This window comes from Eptatretus burgeri, chromosome 5 (genome assembly GCF_056783735.1).
Source record: "Eptatretus burgeri isolate ZD-2024b chromosome 5, Ebu_testis_v1, whole genome shotgun sequence".
Taxonomy (NCBI): domain Eukaryota; kingdom Metazoa; phylum Chordata; class Myxini; order Myxiniformes; family Myxinidae; genus Eptatretus; species Eptatretus burgeri.
In genome coordinates, this window is record NC_140965.1 from 113,008,522 (window position 1) to 113,033,739 (window position 25,218).

The 25,218-nt window shown below is 46.9% G+C and overlaps 2 protein-coding genes across 3 annotated transcripts in view; one reads left to right on the forward strand and one right to left on the reverse strand.

Annotated features, from left to right (window-relative positions):
• The window catches only part of CPSF3 (cleavage and polyadenylation specific factor 3), a 93,314-nt gene that overhangs the window by 252 nt on the left and 67,844 nt on the right, over nt 1–25,218 (forward strand). The window contains exons 1-7 of one of the 2 annotated variants that reach the window (XM_085883372.1): nt 5,601–5,733; nt 11,213–11,276; nt 12,534–12,631; nt 12,820–12,948; nt 16,493–16,670; nt 22,465–22,554; nt 23,358–23,508. In XM_085883372.1, the coding sequence (XP_085739498.1) occupies nt 5,663–5,733; nt 11,213–11,276; nt 12,534–12,631; nt 12,820–12,948; nt 16,493–16,670; nt 22,465–22,554; nt 23,358–23,508 (781 nt within the window). In that variant the 5' untranslated portion in view covers nt 5,601–5,662. Of the gene's footprint in view, nt 1–5,600; nt 5,734–11,212; nt 11,277–12,533; nt 12,632–12,819; nt 12,949–16,492; nt 16,671–22,464; nt 22,555–23,357; nt 23,509–25,218 lie in introns of those variants that run through there. The other variant, XM_085883373.1, reaches the window with a different exon arrangement.
• LOC147027175 (uncharacterized) lies at nt 23–5,121 on the reverse strand. Its single transcript, XM_085880339.1, has 3 exons — nt 4,982–5,121; nt 3,647–4,868; nt 23–70 (listed from the first exon to the last, which is right to left on the reverse strand). Exons 2-3 carry the CDS (start codon nt 4,763–4,765, stop codon nt 23–25), a joined length of 1,167 nt encoding a protein of 388 aa, XP_085736465.1. The 5' UTR covers nt 4,766–4,868; nt 4,982–5,121.

Genomic DNA, 25,218 nt, shown 5'->3' on the forward strand with positions numbered 1-25,218 from the left:
CAACTCCGTGCTCTCCGTGCTGTTAGTGCTTCTCAGAAATCTCCTCAGAACAGCGCTTTTTGTGTACGCTCTTTGAAAATCCTCATCCGTAGGAAACACAACCGACTCAGGAACATCCTTCCCCTCCTCAGAACACACCTTCTCCCCCCTCCCGCACAACGAACGCTTCTCTCCTCCCCACTCGCCCTCCCATTGGACCGGAGACCCCATGTGACTTCTCGTCCGCTCCCGATTGGACAGGCGCGCGGTGGGCGGGGCACTCCCTCCCTTGGGCGGAGTCTCCAGCGGGGGGAGGGGCGTTCGTGGCTCCGCCTACGGCCTCTCCTCAGACCGCATGTTTAATGGCAACGGTGCTGGGTCGGAGGCGGAGCGCGGAAGACGCCGGCTCCCCGCCGATTGGCCACGGTGACGTGGTGACAGGAGTGAAGCGAAGGCGGGGGCGATGTGGTGTGGTCGGCGGTGGAGTCGATGATGTAGTTTGTGGTGTAAAAAATAACCAAAAGAAAACCTGACTATTAAAACAACTTCACAGCGCAGGAACATTTAATTACCCATTCGACCAGGGTCGAATGTAATGAAATGAAAGCGAGAGAAGAACCTTCAGAGTGTAGGCTTTATTCCATTTGATTGGAGCCGCTTCTACGGGCACACCAGGAAATACAAACGCAGTATGGAGTACAAGCAGTAAGGTACACACGCGCAACTAATCGCCGCAAAATAAATCGGTATTATATATCAATCAGTGTTCTCACCATTCAATGAGCACCAAGTGAGCCGGCGACATACAATGGCAATGCCCCAGGGACAAAACCCCGCGGCCGAGCCGAACCTCAGCTTTATCTCTTCTGTGCTCCAGCCGGGCATCATGTGATCACACGTCACGACCTTCCATTCACCACATTCTCCCCGTCTTTAAAATGTAACTAGAGGCCCAGCTAACGCACCATGATTACTTCAGCGCTACAGGAGTATACATTTCAAGCAATGCGAACTATCTAAACTACAGAAGCATACATGCCAAGCAGTGAGGATTATTTTGAGTTGTAGGAGCATGGTAATGAGCATCGATATATTATGTAACGAGCATATAGGAGCATGAGCATCGAGGATGCCGATAATCCCCTTTACAGATTGAGTCGGCGAGGGGGTATTATTCGCCGGCCTCTCCGGGAGTAGATGGCGGTTTCACTTGAGGGAGGCTTCCGATCCTTTTGGTGAGCCTCGACTCGTGCCGGAGATGACTCCCCGATCGCCCCCGGGTGGAACGCGGTAGCTCCGCCGCCACCCTTCTCGGTGGAGTCCCTGGGGGAGAAACACCTGGGGAGGGGATGTCAGAGGGAGGTGTGCCAGATGGTGGTGTACCGGCGGGGGGAGTACCTGAGGGAGCCAAATGACGAACCGACACAGTGGTCTCCCTGCCATCCAGGAGCCTGACATGAGCGTATTCTGGATTAGTATCGATGAGCTCGACCCCTTCCACCATGGGTTCATACTTGCTTTGTCGTACCGGGCGTTTCATGAACACTGTTCCGGGATGGGTTAGCCAGTCGGGCACCGATTGGCCATCAACATAACGTCGTTGGTGAGTAAACATTCGGTCGTGAGGAGTCGCATTGGTGGACGTGCAGAGCAGAGAGCGTATGGAATTCAGAGCGTCGAGAAGGGTAACCTCCCACCGCTCGGGGCCCAGTCCTCTTGATTTCAACGCCAGAGTTACGGCTTTCCAAATAACTCCATTATAACGTTCCACCTGACCATTACCCTGTGGGTTGTAACCCGTCGTTCGACTAGTTGCTATGCCGTGCTCTAATAGGAACTGTTTTAGCCCGGCCGACATGAAACACGGCCCTCTGTCTGAATGTATGTACGAAGGTTTCCCAAACATAGCGAAGAGGTCAGACAGACATTTCACGACAGTGCCCGAGGTCATATCCGAGCACGGAAATGCGAAAGGGAACCTTGAATACTCATCACCAACAGTGAATATGTATCTGTTGTCTGTCTCGGTCGGCAGGGGCCCTTTGAAGTCAATGTTTAGTCTCTCGAAGGGAGAAGTGGCCTTGATCAGTCTGCCAGGAGCCGCACCATAGAATCTGGGTTTTAGTTCAGCACAAACAGGGCATGAAGCATTCATTTGTTTAATATCTTCAATAGAATAGGGCAGGTTCTGTCTGCGTACGAAATGTGCCATTCTGGTTACCCCCGGGTGGCAAAGAGACACATGGAGGTCTTGCAAAGCCCGACTGATTACCGCCGAGCAGTAGACCCGCGAGAAGGTGTCTGCAGCAGGGTTTTCCCTCCCGGGCTGGTAAACAATGTCGTAACTATAGCAAGCTTGGTCTATCCGCCATCTCATAATTTTTTCATTCTTAATTTTCCCGTTATTTTTCCCATCAAACATGAATGCCACGGATCGTTGGTCCGTAACGATCGTGAAGTGGTTTCCCAGTAAATAATGTCTCCATTTGCGCAGCGCTTCGACGATGGCGTACGCTTCCTTCTCTATCGCTGAGTGTCTCTGCTCGCTTCCAGAGAGAGTTCTCGAGAAGAACGCGACGGGTCTCCCAGACTGATTAAGCGTAGCAGCTATGGCGTGATCTGAAGCATCGGTCTCCACCACAAAGGGCACCGAGCTATCTTTCGATAAAACCACGGTATTACTGATATCGTCTTTGAGGTTGTGGAAAGCTGTCACAACAGCGGCATCTGGTGGAAAGTTTTTGCAATGCACTAGGGGGTGTATTTTCTCGGAGTATTGCGAAATCCATCTCGCATAGTAAGCAAACATGCCGATCACCCGGCGCATCGTCTGCAGGTCCTGAGGTGGTGGTAGCTCACGGAGCGGGCGCAATCGTTCAGGATCAGGCTTAATTGTGCCGTCGGCTATTGTGTAGCCGAGAAGGTCAATTGACCTTGCCGAGAATACGCATTTCTCATAGTTGAGAGTCAGATTATATTTTCTAGCAATGCTCAAGAATCTGTCCAGATTCATATCATGTTCCTCCTGATCCCTACCGCACACTGTGACATTGTCCACGTAAACAAAAGTGTCTTTGAGGTTTTCATCTGAGATGATGTCGTCCATAACTCGTTGGAAGCAAGCTACTCCATTCGTGACACCGAATGGTATCCTGCTGAACTGGTAGAGGCGCCTCCCTGCCTGGAATGCGGTGTAAGGTTTGTCTTTCTCTCGGATGGGAATTTGGTGATAGGCGCTTCGCAAGTCGATGGTGCTGAATACCTTATAATTGGCCACGTGTTCGACCATCTCGTCTATGCGCGGCAGGGGGTAGGCGTCGAGTTGGGTGAAGCGATTGACCGTTTGGGAATAATCGACAACCATTCGTTTCTTATGGTTCTGACTGCTGGTTACTAACACCTGTGCGCGCCATGGCGAATCGCTCGGTTCTATAATTCCTTCTTCCAGTAATCGCTTGGTTTCTGAAGTGATGAAATTCATGTCAGCAGTGGTGTATCGCCGCGATTTGATCGCTATCGGTTTGCAGACCGGCGACAGGTTAGCGAACAGCTGGGGGGACGTCACCTCCGCGGTGGTCAAAGCATTTAAAATTAGACGAGGTTTGCTTCCTCCAAAGGGTATTTCGACGCTCGCATGCTGCTTGAGGACATTATGACCCAGAATTACGTCTGCGCACAAATCACGAAGCACCAGTACCCTTACATCCCGATGCGTGTACCCTTTTACGTCCAATTCGACTTTGCAGTACCCTCGTACGCGGGATTGTAGTGAGGTGGCGGCCATGCATACCGTATTATCTGTCGGGTGGATTATCCATTTCCTGCCCTTCACTAGCGAGCTGTTGACGAAACTTTCAGAGCTACCGGTATCAATCAGTGCCTCAGCCATATGCCCGTGAATTCGTACGTTGATGATAGCCTTGGATAGATTCCCCGGGGAGGCTGCAGTTAATTTATTTTGTGAGTAGAGAGCCGCAGAAGTGGGTTTATTTCTCCTTAGAGTAGATTTACATACCCTGGCATAATGCCCTTTCTTGTCGCAATTCATGCATGTGGCATCTCTGGCGGGGCATTTTTGACGAGGGTGCCTTTTGTACCCACAAAAGAAGCATTTACCAACCGGAGCAGTTGCTGAGGAGTTTGACGTGGCCTGGGTATCCGGCTCCTCGGGTGTTTCTCCATCCCCTATGTCTGGCTGTGTCTGTGCCAGTGGGGTTCCTTGGGTTCCCATCGTAGCAGCGTTCATTAGCAGCATCGGTGTCCCAAATGACTCAGATTGCTGCTGTGCCGTATCCATCGCTCGAGCCTGATCGACTACCTTGTCAAGAGTGGGTTGCGCTTTCTCTCGTAAGCGTTGCCGTATGTGGGCTGATCTAAGTCCTTGGATGAATGCCTCCCGTGTCGCTTCCTTTCGGTGTTCCTCGGCGCTTACGGCCCGGAAGCTGCCGTCTTTTCCCAGCTGATTCAGAGCTTGCAGGAACTGATCGATTGTCTCCCCGGCTGCTTGCTTGCGTGTGTTGAGAAGATGTCGTATGTATACCTCGTTCTTGCGCTTCACGTAGAGCGCCTGCAGCACGTCGATCGCTGCTTCGTAAGTGTCGCACTCCGAGAAGAGCCTGAATACACTGGGCGAGACATGATTCACGAGAGCGGCAAATTTGTCAGCTCCCTCTTCGATGATGGTCAGATAGTGTGAGAAGGAACAGAACCAATGCGACCATTTCATTTCTGCGTCAGTCGCGTTTGGGTCTGCGTCGAACCTCTCTGGTTTGTAGATCTTGTCCATCGTTGGTTGAGAGAGCCGAGAAAACCAAATGGAATAAATTGTAATGAAAGCGAGAGAAGAACCTTCAGAGTTTAGGCTTTATTCCATTTGATTGGAGCCGCTTCTACGGGCACACCAGGAAATACAAACGCAGTATGGAGTACAAGCAGTAAGGTACACACGCGCAACTAATCACCGCAAAATAAATCAGTATTATATATCAATCAGTGTTCTCACCATTCAATGAGCACCAAGTGAGCCGGCGACATACAATGGCAATGCCCCAGGGACAAAACCCCGCGGCCGAGCCGAACCTCAGCTTTATCTCTTCTGTGCTCCAGCCGGGCATCATGTGATCACACGTCACGACCTTCCATTCACCACATTTCTTCCAATTAATATTTATTTTGTTCAATGTCAAAGTTATTTTATGTAAAACGATGAGGGCACACGACTCACTAAACCGCCAGCTACCCTCGCCCTTTACAGCGCCCTCTACACCGCCCTCTATAGCGTCTACTACAACTTTTCTATTAACTACTATTAACTTTACTATTAACGACACCTTTACTATGTATATATATATATATATATATATATATATATATATATATATATATATATATATATATATATATATTAATATCAATATTTTCAAAATAACATGAGCGTCATTGTGTTAATCTTGTTGATGGTGAAGATGACAACCCCGCCGCCAAGTTCCCGACGTGCTATCATTGATTCGCGCGAAACACCGGATGAGTGTGAAAATTCATTGAGGAAACTGAAAATGTTGACATAATTTTTGCTGCTTATTATAATATTATTATTATTTCCAAGCTGTTAGTAAAGTGATAAAACGTTTTAAATTAAAAGAGCTCCTTTTTGAGAGGCGAGTTGAGGGTCAGCGGTTGTTTGATGATGGCGGCGCGGAGGGTCGAGGCTGTGGAACCCGTGGAGGAAAGCGACCAGTTAGTCATCCGCCCGCTGTAAGATGTCTCCTTTTAATTTACCACCACATATTACATCAGCTCGTCCTCTCCATTAACATCCGAGTGATCGTGATGGACCATTCATTTCCCCAAGTGATATATTCTTGTGTTTCGTCATTGATCGTGATACAGTAACAGTATTTGGAGGGCCCATGGCCCTCAACTCCGTGCTCTCCGTGTTGTTAGTGCTCCTCAGAAATCTCCTCAGAACAGCGCTTTTTGTGTACGCTCTTTGAAAATCCTCATCCGTAGGAAACACAACCGACTCAGGAACATCCTTCCCCTCCTCAGAACACACCTTCTCCCCCCTCCCGCTCAACGAACGCTTCTCTCCTCCCCACTCGCCCTCCCATTGGACCGGAGACCCCATGTGACTTCTCGTCCGCTCCCGATTGGACAGGCGCGCGGTGGGCGGGGCACTCCCTCCCTTGGGCGGAGTCTCCAGCGGGGGGGGGGGCGTTCGTGGCTCTGCCTACGCCCTCTCCTCAGACCGCATGGTTAATGGCAACGGTGCTGGGTCGGAGGCGGAGCGCGGAAGACGCCGGCTCCCCGCCGATTGGCCACGGTGACGTGGTGACAGGAGTGAAGCGAAGGCGGCGGCGATGTGGTGTGGTCGGCGGTGGAGTCGATGATGTAGTTTGTGGTGTAAAAAATAACCAAAAGAAAACCTGACTATTAAAACAACTTCACAGCGCAGGAACATTTAATTACCCATTCGACCAGGGTCGGGACCCTAACTGGCAACATGTACTTACCGATATAACTGAGCTAAAGGACCTGAATGTTGAGTGCCATAGCTTTCCAAATCCACAACAATATTTATATATATATATATATATATATATATATATATATATATATATATATATATATATATATATATATATATATATATATATATATTGGATTTCCGCCACGTTCGGCGTGCGGACGGCCGCTTCAGCCTAATCGCTGCCGCGCGCCCACCGAAGTCGACAATCCAGTCGTGACTTTCCGGACCAACCCCAAAATCCAGTCACGGGTGCTTAAACACATCATAAACTAGCCAATTATTATGAACACGCGCTACAGGGTCGATCGCCGAATTATCGATATACTTAATTATTCGCGCGGACAGAAATACCGGGAGTTTATACCTCGACGGGACTTGTACGAAAACGAGCCGCTTAAGCATGCTCGTTTCGTCTGTGAAGCCGAGCGGTTTTAAATCGCCAAATCACGTCGGACCAAATTATTACTTTTATTGGCCTTAATAGCCAGTTAATTCCCAATACGTGCCATGGCAGTCAATACAGGAAAGGGACGCAGTGAGCAGGTTGACATTCAACAATGGGGGATTTATTTTTACACTCGGCACGTAAGCAGTCAATGGGGGGATGGGGACAAGACACGAGCAAAAAGCCTACAGCCGAGTTCTTTCCGGAATGTACAAACGAGCATGCATTTAACAACAATTCTACTTATCCAGACTGGCGCCACAAACAGACACACGCACATGCAGACAGAGGTGGTGGCAATCGCCTTTTTTAATACCCCCAGCTCGGAGGGAAGGTGAGCTGGAGGTAAGGGTCTATCTTGGACCTGGTCCTCGGGGCCGAACGGGACCCCTTGCACGATCCGGAGGATCCAAGCTTGCGGAGCCGGCAGGACGCAGGCTGGCGGGAGAAGACCCTCCGTTCGCAGACGCGTTCCCGAACTCGTGCGCGACCAGGACGGTCAGAGAACAGTGCGCAGAACGCGCCGAAGAACAATGCGCTGAACGTGCCGATCCCCGAACAGAACGCCGATGAACAATGCGTGCGCAGACCGCACCAGACCAGAACGACACCGTGCATGGACCGCACTATTTTTATCTCCCCCGCTTCAAAAGGGCGGGGGGGCACCTCCTCACAACTCCACCCTTTTCTGTCGCGGGCCCGGATTGGCTGAGTCGCGGTCACCCCACCCGCTGCACGCCGATTGGTCGAAGGCCACCGCGTGGCTCCTCAACTCCTCCCTTTCCACACCGGACGCGCCTTTTCTTCCCTTCGTGACTCAGCTGCCGCCAGTGGGGGCTGCTGCATTCCATTTCCCTCCCCCCCCCCCCCGCGATTTGCTTTTATGCCCATACAAGGCAAGGAATTCAGCTCGGGGATGCGGTCTGAACACGCCCGCATTCCAGTGAGCGCGCAGGGGACACTCGCTGTTCTGGTGCGTGTCCGCCACCAACGGGCATTTTGTGGCTGTTGTTAACCTCCGCCATCGAAGATTGATGGAGGTTACTGTTTTCACCCCTTTCTGTTTGTTTTCTTACCAAAACGAAGTTTTTGCAAGATATGTTAGTCAGCTTGTATGTTTTTTTTTTGTTTGTTTGTTTGTTTGTTTATTTGTCTGTAATCACGAATAAAAAATTCTGCAGAGCACAGTTATCATTGGAAATTTTTGTAACTTCGCATATCAGAGGCCCATAGAGGTCCCTTTCAGCGCATAAAATTTTGAAGGTCAAGGTCAAAGGTCAAGGTCACTTTGTCGCAAATCAGGGGAGTCGAGAAAACCCTTATTTTTTGAGTAATTTTGATCGGATCGTCTTCAAACTTCATGGGAATATAGTTCATCGTCTGGCGCTCAGCTGATTGATTTTTGGTGGCGATTGGCCTTGACCTTCATATGTTTTTTTTTTTTGTTGTTTTTTTTTTGGTCTGTAATCACGTATAAATCACTTTGCAGAGCACAGTTATCATTGGAAATTTTTGTAACTTCGCATATCAGAGGCGTATAGAGGTCCCTTTCAGCACATAAAATTTTGAAGGTCAAGGTCAAAGGTCAAGGTCACTTTGTCGCAAATCAGGGGAGTCGACGAAACCCTTATTTTTTTGAGTAATTTTGATTGGATCGTCTTCAAACTTCATGGGAATATAGTTCATGGTCTGGCGCTCAGCTGATTAATTTTTGGTGGCGATTGACCTTGACCTTCATGGTTAGCGCCTAAGGTCAAACATATTTGACCCCAAGGTCAAATTTTCACGTTTTAGGAACCATATCGTGTCGTATCTCAAATTGAACAGCTCGATGAGTGCTTTCTAGATATGTCAAGCTGGGGGGATAAGCAGACAAGCTGTACAGCTGGGGGATAAACACACACGCTGTACAGCTGGGGGATAAGCACACACGCTGTACAGCTGGGGGATAAACACACACGCTGTACAGCTGGGGGATAAGCACACATGTTGCACAGCTGGCGGATAAACACACATGCTGCACAGCTGGGGGATAAACACACACGCTGCACAGCTGGGGGATAAACACACACGCTGTACAGCTGGGGGATAAGCACACATGTTGCACAGCTGGCGGATAAACACACATGCTGCACAGCTGGGGGATAAACACACACGCTGCACAGCTGGGGGATAAACACACACGCTGCACAGCTGGGGGATAAGCACACACGCTGCACAGCTGGGGGATAAACACACACGCTGTACAGCTGGGGGATAAGCACGCACGCTGCACAGCTAGGGGATAAGCACGCATGCTGCACAGCTAGGGGATAAGCACGCATGCTGCACAGCTGGGGGATAAGCACGCATGCTGCACAGCTGGGGGATAAGCACGCACGCTGCACAGCTTGGGGGCAAGCATGCACGCTGCACAGCTGGGGGATAAGCACGCACGCTGCACAGCTTGGGGGCAAGCACGCACGCTGCACAGCTGGGGGATAAGCACGCACGCTGCACAGCTGGGGGATAATCACGCACGCTGCACAGCTGGGGGATAAGCACGCACGCTGCACAGCTGGGGGATAAGCACGCAAGTTTCACAGCTGGGGGATAAGCACGCAAGTTTCACAGCTGGGGGATAAGCACGCAAGCTGCACACCTGTGGGATGAGCACGCAATCTGCACACCTGGGGGATGAGCACGCAAGCTGCACACCTGAGGGATGAGCATGCAAGCTGCACACCTGGGGGATGAGCACGCAAGCTGCACACCTGGGGGATGAGCACGCAAGCTGCACACCTGGGGGATGAGCACGCAAGCTGCACACCTGGGGGATGAGCACGCAAGCTGCACACCTGGGGGATGAGCACGCAAGCTGCACACCTGGGGGATGAGCACGCAAGCTGCACACCTGGGGGATGAGCACGCAAGCTGCACACCTGGGGGATGAGCACGCAAGCTGCACACCTGGGGGATGAGCACGCAAGCTGCACACCTGGGGGATGAGCACGCAAGCTGCACACCTGGGGGATGAGCACGCAAGCTGCACACCTGGGGGATGAGCACGCAAGCTGCACACCTGGGGGATAAGCACGCAAGCTGCACAGCTGGGGGATAAGCACGCAAGCTGCACAGCTGGGGGATAAGCAGGCAAGCTGTACGGCTGGGGGATGAGCACACAAGCTGTACAGCTGGGGGATAAGCACACAAGCTTCACGGCTGGGGATGAGCACACAAACTGTACAGCTGGGGGATAAGCACACAAGCTTCACGGCTGGGGATGAGCACACAAGCTGTACAGCTGGGGGATAAGCACACAAGCTCTCCAGCTGGGGGATAAGCACGCAAGCTGTCCAGCTGGGGATAAGCATGCAAGCTGCACAGCTGGTGGATAAGCACGCGAGCTGCACAGCTGGGGAATGAGCACACAAGCTCTACAGCTGGGGGATACGCACGCAAGCTGGACAGCTGGGTGAGAAAAAAACACAACTATCCGTACACATCTATTCAGGGTCATACACATCATACAGGACCATGTTTTTATAAAGTAAACCTTAACAAAGGAATTGAGTGCTTTCGGGGTAGGGGGGATGTCTGATAACATGAGGGCTCACAAAGACATCCCCACGTATTTGAAGCCATGGATACATGCTGGTAGGAACGTGCTTAAAAATCTCAAGGGGAAAACATGCGTGAAACAGGAAGGTGGCTTCATTAACAAGAAAACAGGGTAGTTAGTGGCTGATTTGTTGACTCCAAGGACCACAATCTTCGTGAGTACATATGGTGTAAGACTTGTAAACAGTTGGTTTTAAAATGTAGGCTTTCAACCTTCCTGAAATGAGAGACAGAGAAGAGAGAGAAGAGAGAGAGAAAAGAAACCACCTGATGGGAGATCCCCATGATCTATTCAATGATTTGGACTTAACACCACACAGAGTACCAGATTTGATGAACAAGCCATGCTTCTGATCTGCCCATTGGCCTGTGTACAAAGTGACTGCTCAGACTATGATATCGCAGGATTTTATTGTCCATTTTGCTTTGAGGGTCGGTTACAAGACAATTTCAGGGTTACACTTGTATGTTGTAAGGTTGCCCTATTTTTGGCCATGGTCCTGGCTTTGTGCATTGGTCGTGTTGGAGAGACAAACCCATGGCTGCACATCAGAAGCCTTACCCCACTTATGGAGCATTTCAGCTGCATCGCAAAGAGTTGTTTCATGCATAAATAATGTGATGTGTCATTCTGGCTCTATTGTTGTGGATATGTGCAGGGGTGCTGGACAGGAGGTCGGTCGATCATGCATCATTATGGAGTTCAAAGGTCGAAAGATCGTGGTAAGTTTCATATCTAGACTATCCTTGACTTTATTTTGGTTTCACTTGTTTCTCTGGTGAAAACGATCATGAATTCTTCACCTGTATAAGTATACCTGGTCTGCCGTGAGTTTGACTCTTAAGTAATTGTTATCACCATGCTTTTTGAAAAAAAAAAAAAAAGTTGTCCAAGAAATCGTTTTGAAATGTTTTTGTGAGTACAGGTGACCGGCCAAGAATGGCAATGATAAATTTTGGTGAAGATCCAAATCTGGATCCGGATCTGAATATTTTTTTTTAAAGTGATTCTTCATCGTTGAGCAGTTTGGGTCAAAAACGATATATAGCACGACATCTCAAAAGGTTATGGATGGATTCACACAAAACTTGGTGGACATGTTGGGAGTGCCACAAGGAAGAATTGATTCAATTTTGAGGAAGATCCGAATCTAGATCTGGATACAAGAATTATTTAATTTCAACTGATTCTTCACCATTGAGAGATGGGGCTAAAAGTGATATTGCATGATATATCAAAAAGTTGGACGGATTCGGATGGAACTTGGTGTACATGTTGGATGTGTGACAAGGACTAATTGGTTCGATTTTGGTGAAGATCTGAATCCGGATTCGGATTCGAGAATCCTTCAGGTGATTCTTCACCATTGAGTTATGGGGCCAAAAACGATGTGTAGCATGTTGTCTCTAAAAGTTGCGGAAGAGTTGTGACAAAACGAGGTGGAAGAGTTGGTTATGTGACAAGAACAAGCCGATTCTATATTGGTTAAGATCCGGAATCAGATCCGACCTATCGGTCACATACAAAATGTAAATGATTCAGCCTGGCAGAGGTATGTTCTCCATGAAGTGCCGTTCCGTTTCGCCAAGTGTCACTCTGCGAGTGATTTTTCTTTTGTTTGTTTATTTGTTATCCCACGTGTGAAAAGCGGGGTTAAGCAATTGGTTCACTTTGTTTGGACCTGTTTGTCTGTGTCTACAAACATCAGTTTATGATGAAGGAACAACTTGATTTCAATTGAATGTTATATTTTGAACACAAGTTGGAAATCGAGCCAGGAATTTAGAAGTATTTGGACAAAAGATTACAGCATTTTACGTCATCTTGACCAATCAAATTTGCCGCTCGCAGACCCCGCCCATGTCCTTGTTTTTCAACACTGTGTGAGTCGAAGTGCTTGATGAACTCAGGTTTATTTGTTCATTCATTCATTCATTCATTCATTCATTCATTCTAACCACTTACCTGTGTAAATTCAGCTCGACTGTGGAATCCACCCTGGGCTGGATGGAATGGATGCACTTCCATACATTGACCTCATTGACCCTGGAGAGGTTGACCTATTGCTCATCAGCCAGTGCGTATTATTCCGTACCACCATCTTTCTCAATGTCACACGACTGAACACCACACTCATCAACTTAGTGTTGTTCTCCTGTTGTTTATTTCACATAAATTCTGTGTCACTTGAATCTAATCAGCCTTTTAATTGTTGTGTTCATCTTTATTGTCATCCCCCCATCATTCCCCCCACTCCCCCAACAGCTTCCACTTGGATCACTGTGGTGCCTTACCCTGGTTCTTGCAAAAAACAAGTTTTAAAGGACGGACATTCATGACACACGCCACGAAAGCCATTTACCGTTGGCTACTATCTGATTACGTGAAAGTCAGGTAAGCTCTGATCACACGGGAATATTGACTTCACTCAATGGCAATAACTTTTCAATTCCAGAACCAAGCTCTGGATTTCCATCAGCTAACCAGATATTATATTATCCATGTTCAAATTATGTTTGAAAAAAACTGCAAATTATTGTGTCTGATAATTGTTACTTCCATCACCGAAGGTGAATGGAGGTTATGTTTTCACCCCTGTCTGTCTGTCTGTCTCTTTGTCTGTGAACAGGATATCTCAAAAAGTTGCAGACAGATTTGGACAAAATTTGTGGGAGAGGTGAAGATCCGAATCCGGATTTGGATAAGAGAATTTTTTTTAATTCTCTTTAGTGATTCTTCACCATTGAAAGATGGTGCCAAAAATGAAATATAGCATGATATATCAAAAAGTTGTGGATGAGTTACGACAAAACTCGGTGGACGATTTGGTTATGTGACGAGAACAAGCCGATTTGATTTTGGGTCAGGTCCGAATCCCGATCCGGCCCATCAGTGAGATACAAAACATAAACTTTTCAGACTGGCGGAGGTATGCTCTCCACCAAGTGTTGTTCGATTTGATTTTGTTTTTATCCTCCACAGATAAATAAATAAAAAAAACTACTGCATGTCCTGAAGCTCACCTTGATCAGGAGCAACAGTCACTGAAACCCCCTGCCAACCCCTTTCGACCCTGATATATATATATATATATATATATATATATATATATATATATATATATATATATATATATATATATATATATATATATATATATATATATATATATATATAGCGCCGCGAGGAGGAGTGATGTAAGTGACCCATCGGCCATTTTGGAGTTAATGCCATATAGCACTATTTTAACCCTTACCCTATCATCTGAGCCGATCATCATATCATTAAAAAAATGTCGCTTACATCACTCCTCCTCGCGGGGCCTTTTATATATATATATATATATATATATATATATATATATATATATATATATATATATATATATATATATATATATATATATATATATATTTGCGGGCCGGAGGTCTGGTGGCGAGAACGACCACGAGGTGGAGAAAATTACCTCATCTCCCACCAGACTCACGGAATTGTAGGCCGTCGCTCACGGATAATTCCATGACGCGGCGGGTCGCTTAACCGACCGTGGACACCAATACCTCCACCGCGTAGCGTAGAGTCTTTTTGTCTAGAACCAATTTACCTAATTAACCACGCGGTGTCATCTACCGGGGAACCACACCCTCGGTACGTCTTGCCCGAACCGAATCACTCTACCAACTACCAACTATCTTTCCGGTTCGGATGCAGCCGAGCAGACCCACCAAGAACGTACCGGCTAGGATGAACAGATTATCGGGTATAAAAACCCGGCTAAACTCAGATCCGAACCATGTTGGACCAATGGAGGAAAAGACAAAAATGAACTGGGAACATTTCTACAATATTTTATTTACAATAAAGCGAGGAAAGTTACGTGGTACAGGTAACAGGTTTATTGGGGGTGTTATGCAGGGGAAGATGACAGAACTTTCAAAACTCACATTCACAACTCCTGTACAGCTGGGGTCACAACTCCTTTTTCTCCGTAGACCGCCTTAACGAGCGGAGATTTTGATTCAGTCAATACACCTTCGTTCGGCATCACATATGAAGCTTGTGACAAAGTTTTATCAAAATCCTGTTTGGTTCAAGCGATAATGACTGAAGTGTTTGTGGACTCACTCACTCTCCTACGGACACCGCTCGATCGCATAAGCTCACCAGACTAAAGTCCAGGTGAGCTAACTAGAACGGCACTCGGTGTAGCACATCCCTCCGCCTGGCTGAATAGTTTACATTCAGTATCCCACTGATAGGCCGGATCTGCATCCACACCCAAACTAAATCTAATCAACTTGTTGTCACCTACCCAACTCATCCTCCAAGTTTTGTCCAAATCCGTCCCTAACTTTTGAGCATATTGTTTTATATAACATCGTTTTTGCCCCTTTCTCTCAATGGTGAAGAATCACGAAAATAATTCTTGTATCCAGATCTTCACCAAAAGCTAATCAATTCGTTCTTGTCACACACCCAACCTGTCCTCCAAATACGTCCTTAACTTGTTGAGATATCCTGCTCAGAGTCAAACAAACAGGGGTGCAAACATAACCTCCGCCCACGTTTGGTGGCAGAGGTAAAAATGTGCGTCATTGAGGTCTGATTTCATTTCAAGTGGGGCAAGCTGTTTGTACATTGGTTCGGTGACCAATTCCTTGCACACATCCCAAATACAGGTGCTTTCACAAAATCTTGGTGAAGAGGAAAAGACCTTTTTTTGTAAACGCGGAAGAAGCTGCATCAGTGATGCCAATTGACCACGCAGGGATGTTGGTGGTTGAGGAACTGTAAAAGTCATAAAGAAATGTTCACAGTGCCATAATTTCTTAGGGAACAGCATCGAAAACTTGCATGGAACTTGCTAGCACATGGCATTCATGTGTTATGGCCATTTATATGATGGAATAAATCAACAGGACATTGGTTGAAGTATGCTGGCCACCATGGGGATCAAGGACAGGCTGACGTTTCGGAACAAAAGAGAGCCTCTTTCGCTCAACCATATTCGTTGGTGTAATGGTTAGAGCGTCCACTGTGAGTCTGGCACATCTGCGGTTCAAGCCCCAGCCCGGTCAAACGAAACACTTTAAAAATGGTATGTGCTGCTTCCTTGCTTGACGTTCATCATTTAAAAGGTTAAGAACATGGACAATCCCATGGGTTGGCATCCTTGGATAGAGGAAATTCCTCCTGATGAAATGCCCGCTGAGTGCTGTAAGAAAAGCAGCACCATTTTTGTGATGTTGCCGGAGCCCAGAGTATCCACTTCCCCCAAACTCAGTGGCTGTGTTTGTCTCGTCTAATAGCACTGTGTCATGTCTCGTCAGTATGTTCACGTATGTGTGAGTGGAAGCTCCATTACGAGCCTTAGATCTTTTATTTTAAAAAACTACAAAAAAAGTTTAACGCCCGAAACGTCAGCTTTTCATCGCTTCCCACGGTGGATACCATTCCTCGTTCAATGTCCTGTTGATGTCATCCATCGTGCGGCCTCTCTGTCAACGCAGATTGACACTAGGCTTCACCTGCAAGACTAGTTCTTCGTTTTACAGTTATACGATGGCACGCTTTCAGTGCAAAATTACAATCTCAAAAGTCATGACACACCATGTTTTGAGATGTAAATTCGATGACGCATCGACGTTAACATCCGGGTACTTCCAGTTGAGCACAGACTAATGATGTTCCACTGAGTTTGTGAAACCAATTATTTTTAATGCTTCGGGCACTGCTTGTTGAGTGGAGATGCTCACTCTAACCGTGCACACCACAGGGCGAATCTGCTATGTAGATGTGCCATAATGTCTCGCACTTTCTGCAAACTTTTCTTTTCAATGTGATTCCCTTTGCAGTTCAATAATAGCTGCTCTGTTTCTGTCTTGTTTCCCCACCCTCCCCCCCCCTCCCCGCACCCCCCTTTTTATTTTAAATCCAGTAACATATCTGCAGATGACATGCTGTACACTGAGCAGGATCTGGAGGACAGCATGGAGAAGATAGAAACTATAAACTTCCATGAAGTGAAAGAGGTTTCTGGAGTAAAATTTTGGTGCTACAATGCAGGACATGTGCTCGGAGCTGCCATGTTCATGATCGAGATTGCTGGTGTCAAGGTTGGAGCTTCATCTCCAAATTCGTCCATGTCCCATGCTAACATTTACTTTGTTTTGTTACCCCATGCATGCGAAGCGAAAAGTGTGGTTAAGCAGTTGGTTAACTTTGTCTGTGTATTATCGAGGAACAACTTGAATTAAATTGGATGTTGTATTTTGAATACAAATCGAAAAATTAACCTGCAGCTTAGCATTGCTTTGCCATGAATTCATCCTGATCGCATATGTGCAGAGCAGCAGTGACACACACACACACACACACACACACACACACACACACACACACACACACACACACACACACACACACACACACACACACACACACACACAATATATATTGTTGCGAATTCGCGCCCGCCGGCGTGCGGATGGCCACGTCACTCGAATCGCGACCGCGTCGCCCACCGGACGGACAATTCAGTCGTGACCCTCCGGGAACTATCACCCGGAGCCAGTCACGGGTGGGCCTTTCGACCTCACCACAATCGTGCCAATCGGCCACCCGCGTAGGATAGGGTTGTTCGCCAAACTCGACCTACCTAAGTATCCACGCGGATGGTAAACCGGGCGATCGTACCTCGCCGCAGATCGACTCCGGACACGAGCCGCTTGGGCGGCCCGTTCCGTACTATCGGGATAACGGAGCGGTGTTATCGTCGACCTCGATGGTTCAGATTATTTACCGGGCGTTTTGCACTCACTACGAACCCTTTACGTGAAGCAGGATGGAGGGTCAATAAAGAAAAGAGGAAGCGAAACGGGAAAACAGTTCACACAAAGCACATTTATTTCCCGGCACACGGAAAGCACATATATACAGCCATACCGTCAAAATACACACATAGCAACCCAAACAATAAAAGCAACGATGACGCAGCGTTACTTCCGACTACGCGCACACACGGCAACACTTATACAGTTCTACTTTGCAGATGGCGCCAACACACATTTACTCAAAAGCAAAGGAAAGAAGCCACCCTCATAGACAAGGGGGCAGACAGGCCTGTAGGCCAATTGTGCGCGTGACCTGGAGGAGCGGCCAGGTCCACGAGACCGGGGGGGGGGGTGTCCTACCGGCGTCCTCGTGACTCGTTGGCGGGCGAGCCGCAGATGTGGCCGCGTGGCTGTGCCCCGACTCCGTGCTCCTTGGCACGACGGGTTTCGTTGGCACGACGTTTGGAGTGGGGTGGGAACAGGGCCCCCTTTTTGCACTATCTCAGCGCGGGGGAAAGGGGAAATTGTTGATGCCCTGGGGGAGGAAAATGGCTGGCTGGCTTGGGTCCCGCGACGAGCGATCCCACACCGCGACCTCGTCGCCGACCGCCGTCCTTCTCGCCTCGGACCCGAGCTCCTTTGCCTCTTCCCGCAACTCTTCTCAGCCGACTCCAGAACCCAACTCCATGACGCTCTCCTCAGCCGACTGCAGAACACAACTCTCTGCCACACGGATTACTTCGCCACCCGACTCGACTGACTTCATTCGCCTTGCGCTCGCCTTCTTATAGGCCGGCAGGAGCAGCTAATATGCAAATATTCAGATCAGGATGACCTCGGGGGCAGAGCCACGCTCGCCCATTGGTCGGAGGAAACTGGGGCGTGAACCTCCCCTGATCCTAGAATTTGCATATATCGATTTCACACAGACGCGCCTGGAGGCGGGGCCAAGCCACCCCGCGCTTGCTAATTGGACGGAGGAAAAGTGGGTGTGTAGCGTTCTTGATCTGAATTTTCCCTCGGAAAGGCTGCTATTTGCGCTCGCGGCTCGGTGAGTTCGGCACCAATCGCCGAACGGGCCCGAGACAGCCCGGCGCTCAGTGTTCACAGGTGGTGCGGGAATGGCCGTAGAAGGAGAGAGGTGAAGGTGGTGGAGGGTTTTTGGTGGTGGTTTGATGGTTATGGTGCCGTTTTGGAATGGCGGTGATGCGATGATGTGGGAGCAAGTTGTGAAGGTAGAGGTCGTGGCTGTTGGCGTTGTTGTTGTTGTCCGAGGGTTTGAGTGTGGTTGCAGTTGGTGACGATGGCTGGCGTGGTGGTTGTTGTGCGATGGCGGTTGAGACGTGGTTGGTTCAAAATAAAGATAGAACAGAAAAAAATGGCTAACTCAAAGTGTCGCAGCCTGAATGGATCACATAAATTCCCTCTATACAATGGGTTTGGGGCTAACTACACATGTACTTCGAGATATCTCACCTCCGGGCCCTGAATTGTGGTTTGCGAATTTCCACAGCCGTAACAATATATATATATATATATATATATATATATATATATATATATGTATATGTGTGTATATATATATATATATATATATATATGTATATATATATATATATATATATATATATATATATATATATATATATATATATATATATATATATGTATATATATATATATATGTATATATATATATATATGTATATATGTATATATATGTGTGTATGTATATATATATATATATATATATATATATATATATATATATATATATATATATATATATATATATATATATATATTACTCTGTCTGCCTGTCTGGCAGTCAAACAAAATTGAAAATCATTCCAAACAGGAAATGTACTGTTTTTATCAGACACAAACACAGCCATGAATAACTAATGTCGAGTGTTTGATAAGGTGGTGTAAAAGACGCTGCATCAACGGTGGTAAACTTCTGAATTTGTCTTTCTACAACCTTTAAAAGCTTTATTTTATTTCAATTGAATTACACGACTGGTGAAGAGTTTTAGAACACCCCGATTTTTCCAGGTTTTACTGAAATTTAAGCAGTTTTAATGTTTCAATGCACTCTGAAATTAAAGCATAGAAAAAATATACAATTGCAGATAAAAAAGAAATCATGGAATCGTTTTGTTGAACAAAATTTAATCCAAATTTTTGACTCTTCAAAGTAGCCACCTTTTGCAGATACAACAGCCGAATGGACTTGTGACATTCTTTCTCCAATGGAAATCAAATATTGTTCGGAAAATTCTTCCCAACACTTGCAGAAGTTCCCACAAATGTGTTGCACTTGTCAGTTGCTTTGCTTTCACCCTTCTGTCCAGTTCATCCCAAACCAGCTCGATGGGGTTTAAGTCTGGAGACTGTGGTGGCCATTCTATGATTTGAAGCCAACCATCTTGTTCTTTTCTTCTCAGGTAGTTCTGACATAGCCTGGAGGTATGTTTTGGGTCGTTATCTTGCTGTAGTATGAACCCCTGACCAACTAGGCGAAGACCAGAGGGAATTGCATCGCACTGCAAAATGCTGTGGTAGCCCATTTAGTTCAGGGTGCCAGTCACTCTGTGCAAGTCACTGACTCTGGCTCCAGCAAAAGAGCCCCAGATCATCACGCTTCCTTCTCCATGTTCGACAGTTGGTGTCACACACTGAGGAACCATCCTTTCACCTTCTCGACGGCGTACAAATACCCTGCATGATGAACCGAAGATTTCAAATTTTGATTCATCAGTCCATAAGACCTTCTTCCAGTTTTCAGTCATCCACTGGAGGTGCTTCATGGCCCAGACAAGCCCCTTTTTCTTATTTTGCCATCTCAGCAATGGCTTTCTTACTGCCACTCGACCTGTCAAACCTGCAGCTTGAAGTCTTCTCTTCACAGTTCAAACTGAGACTTCCTTACTTCGACCAGTGTTCAGCTGTGCCTGAAGCTGCTGTCCTGTGAGCCACCAATCACGCAAGCTGATCACTCTCAGAAACTTGTCTTGCAATTGTGTTGTGGCTTTGGGTCTGCCAGACCTCTTATTGTCAGTTTCCTCCAGTTTACAAGTGCCTTTTGATGGTGTAGGAAACTGTACTCACTGACGCCTTGGCCCTCTTTGCAATTTATCTTCAGGAAAGACCTACACTTTTCAGGGTTATAATGGTCTGTCTGTCTTCCTTTGTTAATTGTCTTTTTCTCACCATTATGACAGCAATATACTCCTTCCTGTAGTGCTACATTGTCCAAATAATGCTTCAGAGGGTGTAGCAACACAGTCTAACTAATCAACAAAAGTTGGGACACCTGTAGGAATTGTTTGCATCAACTTTCAAGGCTTAATGTATTTCCATTGCTGCAGAACAGCTGCAGTTGCTAACTCATCACTTGTTCCCTGAAGAGGGCCTTTTTTAACAACTCTGAAATTTACATTATTTTTCAGTTTTTGGTAACCTAATCTTGTTTTTTAACCTCTGGCAGTTTACCGCTTAGCTTTGTACCATTTCAGGTTATTCACTGGACTTGAACTGCTTAAATTTCAGTAAAAATGTGGGTGTTCTAAAACTTTTGACCGCTAGTGTATATACAGGAAGTCCTCAACTTATGAACAGGTTGCCTTCTGAACCATCGTTGTTTAGTCGGAACTCGATTTCCTATCGACTCTGTGTGACATATAGTAATTTATTTAGTCAAACAAAGCAAAAAAATAATTGAACTCATAATTAAGGTGAAATGTACATTTGCAATAAATGGTGGTAAATACTATCCCTTCAATACCCCAAAATTGTAATAAATATAATTAATAAACTATATTGCCAAAATAATGAACAGTAAAATCTTGTCCTTTTCCTTGATAATTGTTCTGATCATGGAATGATGAAGGTCTCACGAGCGACCAATTTGGAAGGACGTTTCACCTTTATCAGAAGGTTTTATAACATGAAGTTTTGTCTCCAATGTCAAGTTTCTGCGTTTTTTCGTAGCAGGAATATCACTGTGCGTTTATCAGCCGTGAATGGGCTTCGTTGTCACTAAAATGCTAGACTACGTGGCACTATGGTGTATGAATGCAAAGGTGTGCATAAAGTAAATAGCTGTGAACAGTCCTGCACAGTACACTGGATACTGTCGACCACATGACACTCAGACTCTTTACATCTCGTGGAAGAAACATCCACGCTCCGTCCAACCAACGAGTCCCGAGTTACTCCACACATTTTCAGTTCATAAGTATGAGCTAATGTTCATATCTCGGGGAATTAAAAATAATGTATATCTTATGGGGGTTGGTTTGGAAGTCTGGGTGTTCTTAAGTCGGGCACTCCCTGTACCGAAACACTAGACCACAAATTGCCTTTTTGGCATTGCGACATTTCACATGATATCCACCAATTAAATTTGTTGCTTGCAGACCCTGCCCGTATGCTTTTTTACCCCTCAGCCCGAATTGGGCTCAGGGGTATTGTCGTCACAGGCGTTGTCCGGGCGTCCGTCCGGGTGTCTGTCAACTTTCGGTTTCCGTCAATTTTGAGGAGAACGCCTTGTCCGATTAAATCCATTTTTGCAGGGTATGTTGGGGTTGAGTAGAGGAAGGTTCCTTTCGAAAATAGGCATGCTGCGATTTTCAATGTGGCCTCCATGGCAGCCATTTTGAAACTGGTTTCTGTCGATTTCGAGGAGAACGCCTTGTCCGATTAAATCCATTTTTGCAGGGTGTGTTGGGGTTGAGTAGAGGAAGGTTCCTTTCGAAAATGGGCATGCTGCGATTTTCAATGTGGCCTCCATGGTAGCCATCTTGGAATTGGTTTCCGTCAATTTCGAGGAGAACGCCTTGTTAAATAATTATTAGCGTGCCAAGGTGTGTATTCCGGACTGTAAAATGTCTTGATTTTTGATATTGTTTAGTTGCTAACCTTTGATCATTGGTTTTCTAAATTCTCTGCAACTACTCTTTACCAATCAAATTTTCAAGTCATGTAATCATGAAATGTTTTGAATAGGCGATTCGATGCATGTTTCGGAATTTGTTAATTTTCTTCTTTGCTTCCTCCATACGACCCTCACTAGGTGCTGTATACAGGGGACTTTTCTCGGCAAGAAGATAGACATCTTATGGCCGCAGAGATTCCCAGCATCAAACCTGATGTACTTATCATTGTAAGTCAAATAATCATGTTGAACAATATTGATACAAAGACGAGCAGAATGGCTACGAGGTGCACACACTCACCTAAAAACTGTCTCACCTGGGTTTGAATCTCGACCCAGCTAGAAACTATCATCCTGGTGTTTGACGGGCAGGGTGATTCATCAATGTGTGCACCCCGTCCCTCGGATGGACGTTAAACTGGGTATTCCATCTGCCAGCATTAGTTGTTGGATGTTAAAGATCTCGCATTGTCCTTTGTGAAGAGTAGATGAGCTATCGCCAGCACCCTGAGCAAGTTCTAAATTCCTGCCCTAACCTGAGTCAAATGTCAAGGTCAGGCCTCGCCAGCTGGTTCATGAAAGACTTGGGTCAAGCTTCCCCCCAGACAACCCCACAAGAACGGAATAATTGTGGCCATTAAAGAATAAGAACAACAATATTAATATGGCCATCTTAATTTCTTTGAAAAGCCACATTACAACACTTTATCTCTTAAAAAATAAAACCACCACCAACGAGCACAGCTGCCAAGAAAGGCAATGCTGAGGTCTGACATTTCCATCACCAAATGGTCTTCATCTGGAATTGTCAGTCAGGAGCACGAGTCTTGATTTTGGTGCTCTAAACAATAGACCTTAGCCTTGCCTGCTGGATAGCTATACAATTCGGTGGTGTTTTCATTTTTGAATTTGGATCTTTTCAATTATAATTAATTGTTTTGTCCTTTGTGTACTTTTTTGTGCCTTTTTGACTGTTGCGTTAACCACTCCACCTGCTGTGTCGATCCGCTTCCCACCTCATGTCTTCCAAGGAGTCGACGTATGGTACACATATACATGAGAAGCGGGATGAGCGAGAATTGCGCTTCTGCCTCACTGTGCATGACATTGTCAACAGGGGTGGGCGCTGCCTCATCCCCGTGTTTGCGCTTGGCCGTGCTCAGGAACTTCTCCTCATCCTTGGTTTGTTTACACATCGTCAACATTCGCTTGCTTACATTAGCCCTTCACGCTTTCACTTTATTACTTCAATAATTCTCATTGGAACTTGTGGGAGCGTTAAGCTGTGAAACGTCTATGATGTGACTCACCAACCAGCATTTATTCTTAATCATGGTTATAATGGATATAAACTGCATTGCGATAGGGCCCATCTATTTATTATGTATGCATAGGGGTGGAGTTGGTGGGAGTTCAGACCAGTGCAGTCTGTTCAGAGGGGTTGCAATACTCACAATTTATAGGAGGGGTCGTGTCACATGGTTTGTTTTGCCCATGCCATATATATATATATAGTCACGGCTGTGGAAATTCGCATTACACCATAAAGGGCCCGTGGGTGAGATATCTCTAAGTACATGTGTAGTTAGCCCAAACCCGTTGTATAGAGGGAATTTATGTGATCCATTCGGGCTGCGATCCTTTGAGTTAGCTGTTTTTCTTTTTCTATCTTTTATTTCAAACACACAACATTCAACAACCACGCCATCCCCATCACAGCGCCAACCCCACTGCACCACGCCACCTCCACCATCTACGCTACCACATCTTCGCCACTCGCCATTCAACAGGCTCCGTGCGTTTACAATCTCCGTGGAGGAACAAACAAAAACCAACAAGGATGCTCGGTGGGCTTTTCCCGCTTGTTTTTCCCGTCTGACTTCCCCGCGCTTTGGATTGGAGGAAGAGTGGGGCCTCTTTTTGGGGGAATAATTCTCTGGCTCCGAGCCAAAAACTGACTCCCTCGGCCTCCGGACGGAGCGGGGTGGAGGGTAAGCGTGAGGGAACGCCCTTTTCGGGAACCCTCTCGAAGGAAGGTGGAGCCAAGAACGGGGCGGGGCGAAGGGCGGAGCCCCGGGTGATAAAAGATGGACACGGGCGGGTGCGCGAGCGCTTTTTCTTCCTCTTCGTCTTGGCTGGTGGTTTGGTTGGTTTTTGTGGAGAGTTGGTCTTCAGGAAGAGCTCTTGTGCCCCCGCCTTGGCGAGCGGCCCCGTCACGAAGACACGGACGGGAGACGCGGTGGCGCCCGTTGCGAGGTGGACCTGTGCGTCCGGACGGGGAGTGCCAGAGAGGGTTCGCCGGCCGCGAGAGAGGTCGGGGCCGGGCGCGACCACGCTGACGGTCGCGGGAGAGGGACTCACCAGCCAAAGGGAAGTCGCGACTTCTTTCTTTCTTTTCTTTGGGGTTTTTGTATCGATCTTGTGGCGCCGTGTCTCGTAAAGTAGAACTGTTTAAGTGTTGCCATGGGTACGCGTATTCGGTTGTAGCTCTGCATCATTTCTTTTGTTTTAATTACTTTATGTGCATTTTGATTGCGTATTGCTGTAAATACGTGCCTTACGTGCTTGTCTGTGTGTGCGTGTGAATAAAATGCTTGCTTGTTGAACTGTGCCCATTTCGCTTTGTCTTTTCTCTCTTGACCCTCCATCTTGCATTATGGAAAGGGGTTCGTCGTCGGTGCAACATCCCAGTAATTAATCGGAACCGTCAAGGCCGACGATAACACCGCTCGGTTATCACTGTAGCATGGAACGGACCGCTAAAGCGGTTCGTGTCCGGAGTCGGCCTGTGGCGTGGTACGATCGCCCGGTTGACCATCCGCGCAGGTACTTAGGTAGATCGAATTTGGCAAGCAACCCTATCCTGTGCGGGTGGGCAATTGGCACGGTCGT

Bases quoted from the DNA above. Each gene is read 5' to 3' on its own strand.
- LOC147027175 (XM_085880339.1), bottom strand. From the start codon at position 4,765: ATGGACAAGATCTACAAACCAGAGAGGTTCGACGCAGACCCAAACGCG. The intron at 71-3,646 runs GTAATTCTGGGT...GGATTTTCAAAG, and splicing joins TTCGTGATTTGTGCGCAGAC to AGCGTACACAAAAAGCGCTG.